The sequence below is a fragment of the Cervus canadensis genome, chromosome 12 (genome assembly GCF_019320065.1).
Source record: "Cervus canadensis isolate Bull #8, Minnesota chromosome 12, ASM1932006v1, whole genome shotgun sequence".
NCBI lineage: Eukaryota > Metazoa > Chordata > Mammalia > Artiodactyla > Cervidae > Cervus > Cervus canadensis.
The window spans coordinates 7,343,101-7,358,799 of NC_057397.1; the positions used below are offsets into that span (position 1 = coordinate 7,343,101).

A 15,699-nucleotide genomic window follows, 5' to 3' on the forward strand; every position below is an offset into this window, starting at 1 on the left:
CAGAGGAAATGATGTGCTCGTCAAGACCACATGAAGGAAAACTGATGCCTAAAGATACAGGAAATGACTTGCTCAGGACCACAGAGCAGATGAGAGGGAGAATCAAAATCTGAAATAGGAGGCAGGTACACTGGGTTCTGAATCCTGCGCTTGTTAAAACCCTAAATTCTCGTTAAATTAAAAACCCATTCAAATCAACACAGGAACCTGGAAAAGATTGACTGTGATAAAATCTAGCACTGAAAGTGCCTTTATTACATGTCTGTGAGCATGGGCCCCCCACAGCGTGGAACAATCCCACCCCACGGGAGGAAATGGGATTTTTCTAAATGGCCGGGGAGAAGCACCGTGGTGTGTCAGGCAGGTTGTGTGATTTCTGTTAATAATGTAATAACTCCCACACCTTACACCCTGGCTCAGGGGAGTGCATTTCCCACAGAGCTCAAAGCAGCGATGTGTAAGATTGGATCATTTATCCTAACGGTCTAGGAAGAAATTGCTCCTGAGGAGGGGAAGGCAGGGTGGCCCCATCCATTTCAGTCTGTCCCCAACAACATTAGCAGGCGGCTCGGTGTAAAAAGTGAATCTCAAAGGTAATTGATCTCCTAAATAAAAGTCAGCTGAAACCCAGGTACACCCCTGAAGGAGGATGGTTAAAAAAAAAAAACCAAAGAGAATTCCACCTGCCATCTACGCTGTGCTTTGGCTCCGGGAAAACACTGGCCCCTCCACTGTTCAATTTGAGGGGGGCAGAGCTGGTGACCACAGCAGTGGGGACGGAGGGCTGAGGCTGGGAGAGATTCAGAGATGCTTCCACAGACAGAGCAGGTAAGGGGAGCCCAGGCCTCTGGAAGCCCACTTCAGAGCACTGTGGGAGGAAGCATGGGTTTTGCTGGAGAGAAGACCAACATTCAAATGCATCTCTTTTGTTCATTAATGTACAACCTGGGGTGAGTTAACATCTGCATACGGCAACACTGACTTAAAAGGGTTCTCGGGAGTTTAAATAGGACACTGCACAGTGGGCCAAGGGAATGACTAGGAATAGGGTGGGTCCTGAATAAATGGGATTTCCCTGCCCTGACTCCTTTTCTAGAATTCTATCAGTAAAAAACTACCAATGAGAAAAAAGGCATAAATCATCAGCACTAAAGAGAGGAACTGGTGGCTCAGATGGTAAAGAATCTGCCTGCGATGCAGAAGACCTGAGTTCGATCCCTGGGTCGGGAAAATCCCCTGGAGTAGGGAATGGCAACCCACTCCAGTACTCTTGCCTGGAGAACTCCATGGACGGAGGAGCCTGGCAAGCTACAGTCTATGGGACCACAAGAGTCAGACACAACTGAGCAACTAAACCACCACAGCCTATGAGACGAGCAGATACACAAACCAGCCCAGCCCAGGAGCAAATGATGTAATAATCTTTGGTATTCTGGTTTCAGAACAGGGTACATGAGTCTTTTTATGCCAGCAATAAGGCTGTCTTTGGATGAATATATGGCTTCTTTTTGCATCAAAGTCAGCTTGAAAGCCCATAATGGCTCCAGCTAACATGGATTCAGTCATCTAGCTGTGAATCTGTGCTGCGGACACCTTGCAGTCAGGGTATCTGGAAGCCAGTCTGTCACTGGCAAGCTGTGAGACTCTGGGAAAACCACAGGCCTTCTCTGGGCCTCATTTGTGATGCAAATGTGTTAAGCTTGGCCATCTCTGGGGATGCCTGACTCTAAAATAGCCCGATACTAAAAGAAAATTCTCACCTGGAACCAAGATGAAAACCAGTGTCCACAGAAAACCATGTCATGTCAACCTGAACGGAGTATAGATAAAATGCATGATAATTCTGTATTTCGGGCCAACAATTTATACAGGTCTCTAAGGAAACTGGAGCATAGACATCAGAGTGAGGACTTTGAACTTTGTCCAGTAGGCACTGGGAAAGTCTTCAAGCCAGACAGTGATGTGGAAACATTTGTATTTACAGGACGATACAAGAGCAGGCTGGAGGCAGGGGAGTATTTCTAGAGTCCCAAGGAAAGATGGCAAACCTCAACTCACAGGATCAGGGTTCAGTGAGACTAAGCAGGAAACGAGAGGGATTAGAGGAAATCAAACGTCAACCCAAGAGCAGGGAAAAGAAACACATAGGCCACAAGGAAGAGAGTGAGGCCGGTAACCAGGAGCCAAACAGCACATCAGCCTACCACCAGCTCTTCCAGTGTACTGCACCAAACCACAAGGCAGCAATTTTTCTCATCTTAAATTGTCATTAAGAGCTGCAGGGGCCATGACATGGAAGCCAGAGAGCAATAGGGGGAAACGAATCCAACTTGGTGACAATCTGCACTGCTTCTCAGACCTATTTATGAGAGCGGTGGCAGCAGGAGATGAGAGGACGAGAAAGAGACGCACGCCAGGGTGATGGCGGAGCGGACTGAACACACGGAAGGGCCTGAGAAACTCCAACAGCATCTGGCAGGCATCCCGGCCAAAGTTCCCCGCCAGCAAGTGCTTTGATGCTTTATACAAATTCAAAACAGAGGCGAGCGCTGGCAAGAGAGACCATTACTCTGTGGATTGAAAAAGTGATAGATGATGAAATGCGATGCTGAAAAGCCCAAGCTCAGCCATTAATTCTCACTGAGGCCATTCCCCAGGGGCTGGGAGAAAAGAAGTCTTTCCTATGAACTCAAACTGCCCTTACTTTTGGGGGAGGGGGGTGCTGTATCACTCTAAAGAGAGTTTTCTATCGACATTAACAACTCCCGTTATACTCTGTGGACAACAGAGCCCATGGGTGGAGGGGGCTACTGCACATGACATTCTCTGCCCCCACGGTCAAGGACGGACAGGTAAGCACAGCCTTAACTCCATCAAGCATAAGTACCACTAGGCCACTCCAGAGAGGCAAGGTGTCCCTGGACAGGGGGATGGAAGCACCTGCGAGGGTCAGGACCTGCCTTTCGAAGGCTGCTCACCACTGGGCAGGAATCCAACCCCAGAGGGTCTCCAAGTGTCCGGAGTCCCACCCGGCACTATTCCCAGGTCATCACAGTCAAAGTTTGGGGTGAGAAACTGTCATTCTCCCACCTAAGGGAGGAACAACATTTAGCATCTCTGGCCTCCTCTGGGTCTGAAGGAGACAAACTGATTTCTTCCTCCCTGAAGGAAGGCTAGGCCGGGAGAAGCAAGCAGGAGGAAAAGCCTCGCCCAGGGAGGGCACTCTGGGCAGAAGTGACCCCACCCTCCCGACAGCTGGGGGCTCCAGGAAGAGCAGGCCAAGATGCTGGAAGGCCTGGCCCTACATAGCCCTCCTGGGAGGACAGAGGACAGAGACAGACAGGCTGGGCTCCTCCAGGAGGGTCCAAGGCACAGGGCCACATGCCGAGTCCCTGCTAACAGGAGACCTGCACCGGACAGGGCTCAGGACGACGAGCAGGAACCGTGTCCTGCCCCACGATGACCACAAGCAAGCACGTGATCACCACAGCGCGGGCCAAGTGGGAAGCCCGTCCACTCCGTCTCCCTGAAGAGGCAGTTCCCTACACTGCCCGTGGATCTGATGAAGACCGGGGGAGGCTGACCACCCAGGCACATTGAGCGGCGGGACAAGATGAACACCACGGTCAGAACTGCAGGTGCAGTGCCGTCAGCCTCGAGAGCAAGGCTGGCGAAGAGCTGCGGTGCACGCACCTGGTGGCCGGCAGGGTACTGACCCGCGTGAAGAACACAGACGGCTCCACCTCCACATGCAGCCCCAGGGCCAGGTTCCTGTAATACCCTTCAACGTGGCCTGGGCCTCCGGAGTATTTGAAGTTCAGGACAGCTTCCAGGGTCTAAAAAGATGGAAGAAAAAAAAAAAGGTCAGTTACTATTCCCTGAGCCGACTGCCATCTAGCCATGGGGCCGGCCTCACTCAGATGAGGGGACGGCGACCCCATGGGGAAGCGATGAGCACCGGCAGCCCCACCCACGGTCACTGGCACCTGACCCTGGTGCCATCTTTCCTCCAACGATGCCCCGCATCCAACCACACGCACAATTCTCAGCCTGCAAACACGAATGGAGAGAAACTCGAGGATGACTCTGTGATGCGATCGAGCATTTCAGAGAGACAAGTGCATTTCAATCAGCATCACTTAAACATACAGTTCAGGCTGGGGCGGTGGGTGGGGGCTTCCATGAGGGAGCTGGAGCATGATTTCTAGGCTAACAGTGAGTAATGCTGACGAGCCCCAGACTCATGCAGACAAGGGCATGGGGCAGCCATGGAGCCAGAAGGCCAAGCAGGAACAAGTTCCTTCCAGGAGGGACAGGGTGGGGACACCTGACCAGGGGCAGAGCTGGCTACCACACAAGCCGGCAGGAAGGAGTCAATTCAGACGTCCACGGACTTCTAAAGGCTGAGGAGGGGCTTTACTAATAGTGGAGACCCTCCAGACGCAAGGACAGTTCCCACCCATGCCAGGATCTTCTCCAAGGACCTCCCCTGGGGGCTTGCACACTCCCCTGGGGGACTGGCAGGGGCAAAGGTGCAGGGAAGCCTCCCTGGGTGGTACAGGCATGGAGGATGTGGTTAGCAGCCACCAGGGGACAAACACAAATGAAAACCCCAGCTCCAACCCCCTGCCCCCATCCCGCCCCCATCCACACCCTTCTCTCCTCCAAAGCAAAATCTTTAGCTTCTGGAAGTGGGGTGACCAATGCCAAGGGCACACAGGCAGAGGTAAACATCCATCCTAGTGAGGCAAGGACAGGAGGGTCAGGATCCTAGAGGGACGCCACTAGAGACAGAGCAGGAAGCCCGTTCAGAGCGCCCACCTCTAGACCAGGCAGAGGGTGGTGCTACAGGGGGAGGGGGAGGGACTCCGAGAGCCCAGGCCCAGGATGCGGGCTGCGGCTCCAACTGGGAATGGAGACAGCGGAAGGACCACAGCGTGCCCCCTCTGCTCCTGCGCTGGCCTAGCAGGCCCCCAGTAGGAAGCCCCTGGGGTAGGAGGGAAGGTGTGGAGAGACCCCCGTCCAGGCGCTGGCAGACAGGGAGGACTCAGGGCTGAGGAGAGAGGACCTTTACAGGGAAAACGCCTGGAACCTCAGCAGCCCCTACCACCTTCCTCCCCCTCCCCCGGCACGATCTGGAGCCTGTGCCGCACCAACAGTAACCATGGCAACAGGAAATCTCAACCCCAGCTCAGTTCCTCACTAAAATGACTCAGCCTTCCCCAGTAAGGTCCTAAAACAGGCAACAGCACACTGCGGCCCATGGGCCAGACCTGGCCTGCGGCCTGGCTCTGTGTGCCCTGGAGCTGAGAACAGTCTTTTACATTTTTAAAGGGTTGTACAACAAAACAAACGACAAAACCAAAGAAGACTATGCAACAGAGACCACAGGCGGCCAGCACAGCTGAAATATTTATCAGATGCTCCTACACATAAAAAGTTGACTAATAAAACTCTTAAGAAGCAAACATAGGAGTCAATCATCAGGACCCTGGATTAGGAATAATTCCGGAGATAGCACACCAAGAGACGAACGGCTGGAGTCATGGAAACCCAAGGAGGGCAGAGCTTTGGGGAGGAGGGCGGAATGCCCTCTGCTGCAGCCAAGCCGTGTAAACCAGGCCTGAGAAGCGTCCACCGCATCTGGAGACTGGCTGGGCCCCGATGACCCTAGTGGGGGCGTTTCCCAGAAGAGGAAGCGGGAGGGTGAGCTGGGAGCACTGTCAGGGGGTAGAGTGCCGGACGGGGCCTCAAAGCCACGTGTTCAGGGTGGGGATTCGAGCACACGCCCACCCACGAGAGCCGCGGGAAGCCACGCGTCCCACCCACAGAGCGGGCCCGCCCGCCTGCCCTCCTCCCCGCGCTTCACCAGTCACGACTCAGTAAGCCATCCACGCGAGACACAGCGCTTAGCCCTCAGTTACTGCTTTCATTGGCCCAGCCCTCCTCTCCAAAGGAGAGGCAGGCACAGCTACGAAAGTGTTTAAAATGAAAGAAAAGCACCATATGTGCGTGCTGTCCGGGCGCCATCCCAGGTGGAGGACGGCTCTCCTCTGGGAAGGACACGGACAAAAATCCCAGAGACAAGCAGCCTGGTTCAGCGGGTGGGAGGCCAGTTAAGCTCGGCTTGATGCTCTGGCTAAGTGAGATCTTGAGCGTGTTATCCCATCACTCAGGCTCAGTTTCTCAACTGTTCAATGGGGCTAATGATTAACACCTATCTCACTGGACTTTAGTGAAGACTCACTGAGAAAGTGAAGCTCAAGCAGGCACTCATTAAATAGACACCTTTCTCCCTCTGCACCCTGACCACTCGATACCTGAAGGCAACGTGGCTTAAAATAGGAAGAAAGGGGAAATGGATTCTAATGCCATTTATTTAACATTTTTTGTATCGTGGTAAAATACACATAAAACTTACCATTTTCTCCATTGTTAAGTGTACAGTTATTTGGCATTAGGCACTTCCCCATTGCTATATAAACACCACCACCATCCATCTCCAGAACTCTTTCATCTTCCCAAACTGAAACTCTGCATACAAACTACACAAAAATCCCTCTTCCCCTCCCCCCAGGCTCTGGCAACCACCACCCTCCTCTCTGTCTCCATGAATCTGACTGCCCTAGAGCCCTCCTGTAAGTGGGATCGCAGCACTTTCCTCCTGTTGTGATGGGCCTATTTTCTCAGCATAGTGTTTCCACAGTTCATCAGTGTTGTTTCAGAAAATAATTCCTTTTTAAAGTTGAATAATATTCCACTGAATGAATGTACCACATTTTGTTCATCCATTCACTTGCCAACAAACACTTGGGTTGCCTTCACTTATTGGCTATCATGATTAATGCTGCTATGAACGTGAGTATGCAAATACCTGTTTGAATCTCTGCTTTCAATTCCTTTGGGTATATCCCCCAGAAGTGGAACTGCTGGATCATAAGATAATCCTGTATCTAATCTCTGTAAAGAATCACCATACCATTTCCCACTGTGACAGAACTATTTTACATTCCTAACAGTTGTGCACAGGGATTCCAATTTCTCCACGTCCTCAACAATGCTTGTTTTTTCCTGGTTGATTGGTTGTTTTTAGTAATCACCATCCGAATGGGGGTGAAGTGGTATCTCATTTTGGTTTTGATCTGCATTTCCCTAATAACTAATGGTGTTGAGCATCTTTTTATATGCTTAATGGCCATTTCCATATCATTGGAAAAATGCCTACTCAAGTCCTTCAGTCCCATTTTAAAAGCTCATTGTTCCAACTCGTCTCCCACCACTCTTCAAGGAGGACGTGTTTACACCTGAACTTTGTAGTACCTGAACTTTGGTACTGCTGAGTCTCTTAACCTGTATAAATGTTGCTCCTCCTTCACGGCCCCCCAGTAGCTGTGCCTTCTCCAGTAAGATGGCTGTACTGCCTTACTTTAAAAGGACTCAATGAAATACAGATTTAAAAAAAAATACTCAAGGATCATATTTTGGTCTCACCAAAATCCCAAATTCTTTTTCCACAGCATAAGGCACTGTACTGTAATCTCAAAAGGACGGCCAAGTTTACATCTTAAACTTTTGAAAACCCTTGTTGTCAGCACAAAGTGAGACCCCCTCATACACACATCCCAATAATTCTTTCTGTAATGACTCTTTTAATCCAACAGACTTCCATTTGTTTGGTCTATTCTTTCATTCATCTTTTCAATCATTTCCTGGGTACTTTCTGAGTGCCAGGATCTGTGCTTAGAACAATGAATACAGTAGGGTCCCTGATCTCAGAAAGCTCACTGTCAAGTCAATGAATGTCTGAATAAATTAACTGATAAATAAACAAATAAAGCCAATCCATCACCCAATATAGTCATGGCAGTCTCTGCAAATGCGGGCATGAGGGTCAAGGAAATAAACAGATTCTCAGTAATGGCCTTGAAAAGCCAAAATCTGTGAAGTAATAAAAAAAAAAAAAAAAACTCATGCTTGCTTTTTTTGTTTTTTGAAGTAAACTTACAAGCTGTCTCCAGGGAGTGATATAGTAGAAACCACCTGGGAAATAAGCAAAAACTACACACAGAGAGGTAGCCATCAAGTACCACATAACAAAGAAGAAACTGTATTTTTATTTTCTTGGAATTGGCTATTCCCTTACACTGTAGAGAAGCAAGTAAAAGATATAATTATGGGGGAAAACATAATTTATGAAAACAAACAGAAAAGATTCTGTGAAATTATTGCATACTATTGCCTTCCTTCCTTGATTAAAAAAAAGCCTTCTTAGCTCCATAAAACTAGAATATTTTAATAAAGCCATAATGTGGGCTGATAAGGGAGAAGACACGGGATGTCTACACTTTATTTCAATCAAAATGTAAGAAGCAATGCACTACTATGCCGTAAGACTCTTCCTTCTTCAAACATGTGACGGTCTTAATTTGTGGGAAGATTTACTATACAAATCAGAAACGGGCAAAGAATTAAAGAACAATTATTTCTTTTCTAGCTATATAGTAATTTGTTATTTGAGCTGAAATGAAAGGTCTTTCAAGAGCTGCCTTTGACTGAGCACCTACTAGGTGCCAGATTCTGTGCTACCCAAGCTTCACGGGGGCTCTAACATTAAGAGCCCTCCAAGGAAAGCCCAGTCGGCACAAACGCACAGCTCAGCGACCGGCCGAGGCCGCGGGCCCGGGTTCAAACGCAGAGCTGCACGGCGGCATGGCCCACTGTCTCCCAGAGCAGTGTCCACCCATCCGTCCACCCACTCATCCGCTCACTCACCCTGGATGGATGTCCACCAGAGTGAGGGGCTGTGGCAGATGACATGATGCCATCCCTGTGGGCTCAGGTCTAGTCAAAGATGCAAGCCCCCAGACCCCTAAGACAACTGTGATATGCTATGTCACAGAGAAGTGCCCTAGGATGTATGAGGATACAGGAGAAAAGAGGACTGTGTGTGTCTGGGGTAGAGCTGTATAAGGAGAGACCACAACCCAGCAAGGAAGAGAGGATTGGGCGATTATTAAATAGAAATTGGACAAATGATGAAAGAAAAAATCAATTAAACTAAAGCTCATTTCATGAAAGTACCAATTAAAGCGACAATCCTCTAAGTTAGGCTGATCAAGGAAAAAAGAAATGAGAAGCTGGTTACTAATATCAGGAATGAAAATGACTATCACTACAGAGCATACACACACAAAAGGGATAATAAAGAAAGAGGGTTAAACAACTTCACGTCAACAGATTCAGCAACTTAGGTGATGGGTACATGTTACCAAATGGAACCAACAAGAAACAGGAAACTCAAAGAACCTCCTGCTAATTGAAGACACAGGATTTATAAATTAACACGGGATTTATAAGTGAGCATGAGATTTATAAATTAACACACCCTCCTAAAAGAAACCCCAAACTCAGATGGCTTCCCAGCTGAATTCTATCAAAACCTAATTTTAGATACAACACCAGTTTATACAAACACATTCAGGAAAAAAGGGAGAAAAAGTTTCCATTCTTTTTATGAGGCCAGTATTATCCAAATGCTAAAAGCAAAAAGCTACAGGCCTATATTCCTCATGAATTTAGATGTAAAAATCCTCAATTATTACTGAGTCAAATACAGTAAAATTTAAAATGAGTAACACATCATAACCAGTAAGCTTAACAATTGAAGGTTTGGTTTAACATTAGAAATCAATCAATGTCATTCACCATATTAACAGACCATTAACAGACAAAACAGAAGAGCCATATGATTATCTCAATAGCTGCAAAGAATGCAATTGAAAAAATTCAAAACCTATTTATGATTTCTTTAAAAATCTCAGCAAAATAGGCATAAAAAGGGACGGCTTCAATCCACAAAGTGCACCCATGAAAAACTTGCAGTTAAAACCAACTTAATCATAAACAATGTTTTGCCTCTAAAATCTAGACTAAGGCAAGGACATAGCTGTCATTACTTCAGTCAACAATGTAATAGAGATCCTGGGGAAGTCAATAAAGCAAGAAATTAAAATCATGTATGTCAGAAAGGAAGAAGTAAAACTGTCTTTTCATAGATGACACAGTCATGTATCCACAAAAAAAATCTTAAATTATCTACTAGAACTCTCAGAAATTGCTAGTGGTAAGGTAAAATTTACAATCACTTTGGAAAACAACAAAGCAATTCCTCATAACTTAAGCCTAGAATTAATAAATTATTCAGTAATGAAACTCCTACCAAGAAAAATAAAAACATATATCCATACCAAGAACATATGTGTAAATGTCCCTGGGAACTCTATTCATTGTACAAGATTAATGTAATCTCAATGTCCAACAGGAGGTAGGTGACTAGATGAACAAACTTTATGGAATACCACTGAGCAACAAAATGGAGTCAACTACTGACGGACACAACATGAGAAAATCTCCAAAACATCATTCTGAGTGAGAGTATATACTGTAGGCTTGCATGTATGGGAGATGCTAGAAAAGGTTACTCTTTAGGACAAAAGGCGTCTCCAAGGTTGGGAGGCAGGAGAGGACTGGCTACAAAGGGGTCAGGGAAACTTGAGGCAGTAAGAATATTCTATATCTTGATGGCTATGCTTCCCTGGTGGCTCAGATGGGAGAGAGTCTGCCTGCAGTGTGGGAGACCCTGGTTCGATCCCTGGGTCTAGAAGATCCCCTGGATAAGGAAATGGCAACCCGCGCCAGTATTCTTGCCTCGAGAATCCCATGGATGGAGGAGCCTGGAGGGCTACAGTCCACTGGGTCGCAAACAGTCAGACATGACTGAGCTTTTATACAGTTTTTATAAAACTTTTTACATATAGTTCTTAAATATATTGAAAACTTTTAAATATATAACTTTTATGCAGTTAGTGTGGCTGCATTTTGCAGAATGCAAATCACACTCAATAAAGGTGATTAATAGGCACAAAATCACTTGCAGACACTGAAACAGGACTCCGAAGCCATGGTGCGGGGCATGCTGAGAGAGCGCCACCTGTGCCACGGATGAGCGTGGAGCCTCAGGAATCCGAGGTTCTGGCCGGAGCCAGGGTGATGAAGCAAGGTTTCGATTCACTCTTAGAACCTCACACGACCTTGGAAAAGCCATGTTCCTTCTTCGGTCCTCAGTACACATATCTGTAAAATCTGAGTCTTCCCACCAGTTCTCATGTGAATCGTTACTGTTCATTTTGTAATGCTAATCTAATGTTCCACAACTTCTAATCTAACTATGGCCACTGCCAGAGAAAAACAATCAGCCTGAGCAGCACCCTAACTAATTTAAATGTCTAAGAAATAGATCTCTGATTTTTAAAGACCTCAGATGGACCTGTTGCCACAGGTTCACCTCTTCCCTATTTCTGTGATATGACACAAAATTAACAGCTGTGATGTTATTCACTTAATAAGCCAAGGACCACAGGGCCCAGCTGAGGCTCATACCCCAAGAGGCCAGTCCTACCGTTAACTTAAGGTCAATGAAACATACAAATGAAAGCATTAGCATTACTTTCCAGTTAATTAGCACTTCTGGCCAAAGTCTTTCTTCAGTGTTAATTATGCCTTAAAAACGCCAAGTGACTACAAATTAAATGGTACATCCACAACAATGCAGGATGGATCTTAGCAGGACCAGCCATTAGAACAGCTTCTATTCAAGAGGCCCTGAAGTCCCTTAGAGACTGAGAAGGGTTAGGACGCAAGGTCTAGATGGAGAGGGATGTGTCTGGGGACTGTTAAAAGGCCACGTCAAAAATCTGATTTCTGGTACCAAAAAGAGGAGCCAATTCATCTTTTTTTGATGTGAAATACATGTTCATATCATTTGACCATTTTTTTTAACTGACCTGTCACGTTTTTTTCTTCCAGATATCTAGGAGATTATTAAGGAAATTACTCCTTATCTGTGATACAAGCTGCAAATATTTTTTCACAGTGGGACAGTGTCTTTGGATTTATTTAGGATGCTCTTTTAAAGAAGGAAAGGGCAACCCACTCTGGTATTCTTGCCTGGAGAATCCCATGGACAGAAGAGCTTGGAGGGCTGCAGTCCATAGAATTGCAGAGTCGGACACGACTAAAGCGACTTAGCACAGGATGTTGTCTGCTGGGAAGAAACGTTTAATTTTTTGCAGTTAATGCATCAATATTTTACCTTATGTCTCTTGCACATTTTTCATGATTCCTGAACCATGATTAGACACCCTCTCCACACTCCATGGTCATAAAATATAATTCTCCCCCATTTTCCTCTATGACTTTAAGGTTTATCTTTTAAACTTTTCACTTCAATATTATCTCAAAGTGACAGAAAATTTGAAAGTACAAAAAATCACCCCATTACCCAATTCAAAGACTGCTCACATTTTCTCTCATTATTTCTTAATATTATTTTTAAATCAGAGGATAATTTACAACATTGTGATGGTTTTGCCATATATTTTAATCCTCTCTCTTCCAGATAGAGAAACAGATAGATAGATAATGACGACATGGTGTCTGCAAGGCTTCTCCATTGTACCATTCCTGTTTTTCCTCAGTAATTAACAAGTAATTAGTGTGGAGATGCTTTGAGAGTTGATAAACACCTTATTCCTCATTAAATTTTCACGCACTAGTTTTGCATTCATTGACAATTTTCTAACAACATCACTCATTACTACTAAGATGCTCTTGCTTCAAGGCTTTTTCAGTGAACAAACCTGAGGAATATGTATATTCATATGTGCACATCTGTGTCTGTATACACATACACATAAATATTGGCATCTCGCTATAGACAGATATGGATATAAGTATATATATGGACAAAGATACAGAAATAAACACAAACAGGACAGGAAGTTCAGGGTGATAGCTCAAGTTTCAAATTGTTACCACAAAATTCATCCCCATGTCCCCTTCCCAAATCTGTAACAACCTTCTCCAATGTGAGAGACTGAACTTTCATCATTCTCAATATATTTACTCAACTGCTCACACACAAAATACACAGTGTTTTCATAATTGCTAATATATGCCACTGTAAAAAGCAAATCTACCTATTAGAGTGTGATTATCTGTTAATGTTTCCTTTTTGGTGTGAGGTAAATGTTCAGTTGCTCAGTCGTGTCCGATTCTTTGCCATCCCATGAATCGCAGCATGCCATGTTACCTCAAGTGAAAGAATATAGCTAAGTATACAATTCAACAACTCCCCGTGTAACTGTCAGCCTAATAAAGATACGGAACACTTCCACCAAACGAGCGTGTTCCCCTGGGGCCCCTGCTAATCAGACACACACTCCTGTAGACAACTACTTTTCTGGAAAGTTCCATCACAGATTAGATTTGCGTCTTCTTGAATTTTACATATGTGGACTCATTCAGCATGCTCTCTTGATACCTGGCTTCCTGAGTGAAACATGTTTGTGAGATTCATCCATGCTATTATGTGTAGAGGACATATAGTGACAGCTATACATATAAATTCTCATACCACAATCTATTTATTCCATCTCCAATCCATAGACATTTGAGCTGTTTCCAATTTGAGCATATTAAAAAATCAAGCTGCTATAAACAAACTCTTGTGCAAGTCTTTTTTTGTGAATGTATGAATATTTGCTTTTCTCTCGGATAAATACCTAAGGGTGAAATTGCTGGGTCATTATGGCAAACATCTGTTTAATTTACTAGGAATCTGCAGTTTTCCAAATTAGGTGCTAGACTGCCACTAACAAGGGAAGAGAGTTCCGGTTGCTCTACATCATCACCAGCATCGTGTGTGTTAGGTTTTTTAAATCACAGTCATCCCAGTAGGTGCGTGCCTCATGGTGGCATGAGTCTGTGTTTCCAACAGACACTGTGTAAGTGTCGCCAAGAGCGTGCATGGAGAACACCTCTGGTGAATGGTGGACAGACAAAGGGCAGGAGTGGACAGATGCTGGCGCTGGCTCAGGTGCACGCCCTCTGGGTGAGTGGACTGCAGTGGGCGTGAAGCAGGCTGCACAGGGAGGCGGCCTGTGCTCGCTCAAGAACCGCCCCCCGCCGGCACCACGCGTGGCGGTGGTCAGGGCAGGGTGAAGACGATGCCCACAAAGGAGAGAGAGAGGCGGGCAGAGCGGTTCTGGGAGGAAACAAGAGGCGATGTGCCAGCATCCGCTCCATCTGTGAGACCCGTGGGACCAGACCGTGTTCCCCATTGCAGCTGGGGACAGGAGGGCCTCCTCCTTAGTGGCAGGCAGCCTCCGCCCTCGCCCTCGCCCACGGGACACAAGCCAGTGCCCGTGGGGCCTGCCCCCCACAGCCGTGGGCCCACAGGGGCAGGACTCCCCGAGCCCACCTGCAGACCTGGCACCTGGCTCTCCTGGACGAGGGTACACAGGTTGGGGGGACAGGACAAAGCCCACCCCGAGCCTGCCAGCCCAGCATGTAGTGTGCGGCAAGACCCCGTCCAATGCCAAGTCTGCCTCCCGCCTCTTCAGCCCCGATGCCCTGCCTCACGCAGTGGCACCTTCGTGAGGCGCGAGTTCCAGCCCCGGGTGTGAACCACAGTCACCACAGGTGGGCCCACCTTTGCTGCCTGCGGCCTCTCCAACAGGCCTGGAGCCCCCTGGTCTGTAAACCAGGGCCGGACACACGGATCTCACTGCCTCACATGGTCAACACGCAACTACCGGCTTTCCTCCAGAGGGGAAAGAACCAGGGGTGGCCAAAGCCCCGCAAGGCTGCTCAGGACGGGAGGCAGTGACCACCTGCAAAGCCGGCACCTCACGAGGCTCTGACTTCTCGGGAGCTGGGCTGCTCCTGATTTATCTCTGCTGGTGCCTCCAGTTATTCAACAAGTCTTCTAGCCTGTGGCCTCTGCCTCTTTCTCACTCCAGCAGACTCCTCTCTTAGAAGAGAAAACAAACCTTCTGCCTGCTTGGCCGGCAGTGGTACTTCTAGGCCCTTGGAGCGGGTGACCCTGGCCCACTCCACCTCTCTGGGGACCTCCGCCCTTCATCTTCCAGGGGGAACCAATTTACCAGCTGCTTTACCGAGTGCCTTTCCAGCTCATTGGGTACCACAGGCCATGATGAGCGCCTCCTGTCCCGCCCAGACCTCGGCGGCCCCACCCCCAGGACGAAGGCTGAGCAGCTGAGACTCAGGGGCGCTTCTGTGAGCTCCCCCGTTGGCCTTCTGTCCCCAACAGCGAAGACTGACTCTGGCACTCAGAATTTCTTCTTCTGGTCTGTAATCTGCTCTCATCTTTCTGAGATCCTCCCGAACATCCTGGCCAACAGGAAGATAGAGTAAGGACCTAAGACTGCATTTTATTGGCTGTCTATCATTATACATTGAATTCCATTTTCTCTCTTCGAGGTGTAGTTTAAACCTCAAAACCCTTCAGAGAAGGGCTGATTAGCCCCATTTTGCAGGTGAGGGAAGGAGGCCCGAGGAGGAGCAAGCAGCATGCTCCACGCCCGCCCTCTGCAGAGAACTGGTTCTCCATTCTTCGGCTTCCACGCAAAGGACCTTCCCCAAGAACTCCCCTCCCGCCTGGTTCCAGGCCCTGTTTCACACGGAAAACACGGGCTACCCTGCCCCCCACTGGCCGCCCGGAGGCCTGAGAGGCCAACACGGCGGCCTCCAGTTGAATTTGATAGCCCATCTCCTGACACAGGAGCTCTGCCCTCGCACTCATCAGAGTCACCTGGAGAGCTCACTTAACCAGAAGGC

The 15,699-nt window shown here is 47.5% G+C and overlaps 1 protein-coding gene across 5 annotated transcripts in view; it reads right to left on the minus strand.

Annotated features, from left to right (window-relative positions):
• TRAPPC9 (trafficking protein particle complex subunit 9) overlaps positions 1-15,699 on the minus strand; it is a 384,613-nt gene that overhangs the window by 159,097 nt on the left and 209,817 nt on the right. For all 5 annotated transcript variants that reach the window (XM_043483137.1, XM_043483134.1, XM_043483135.1 and 2 more), the window contains one exon: positions 3,694-3,836. In XM_043483137.1, coding sequence (XP_043339072.1) covers positions 3,694-3,836 — 143 coding nt within the window. The remainder of the gene's footprint in view (positions 1-3,693; positions 3,837-15,699) is intronic.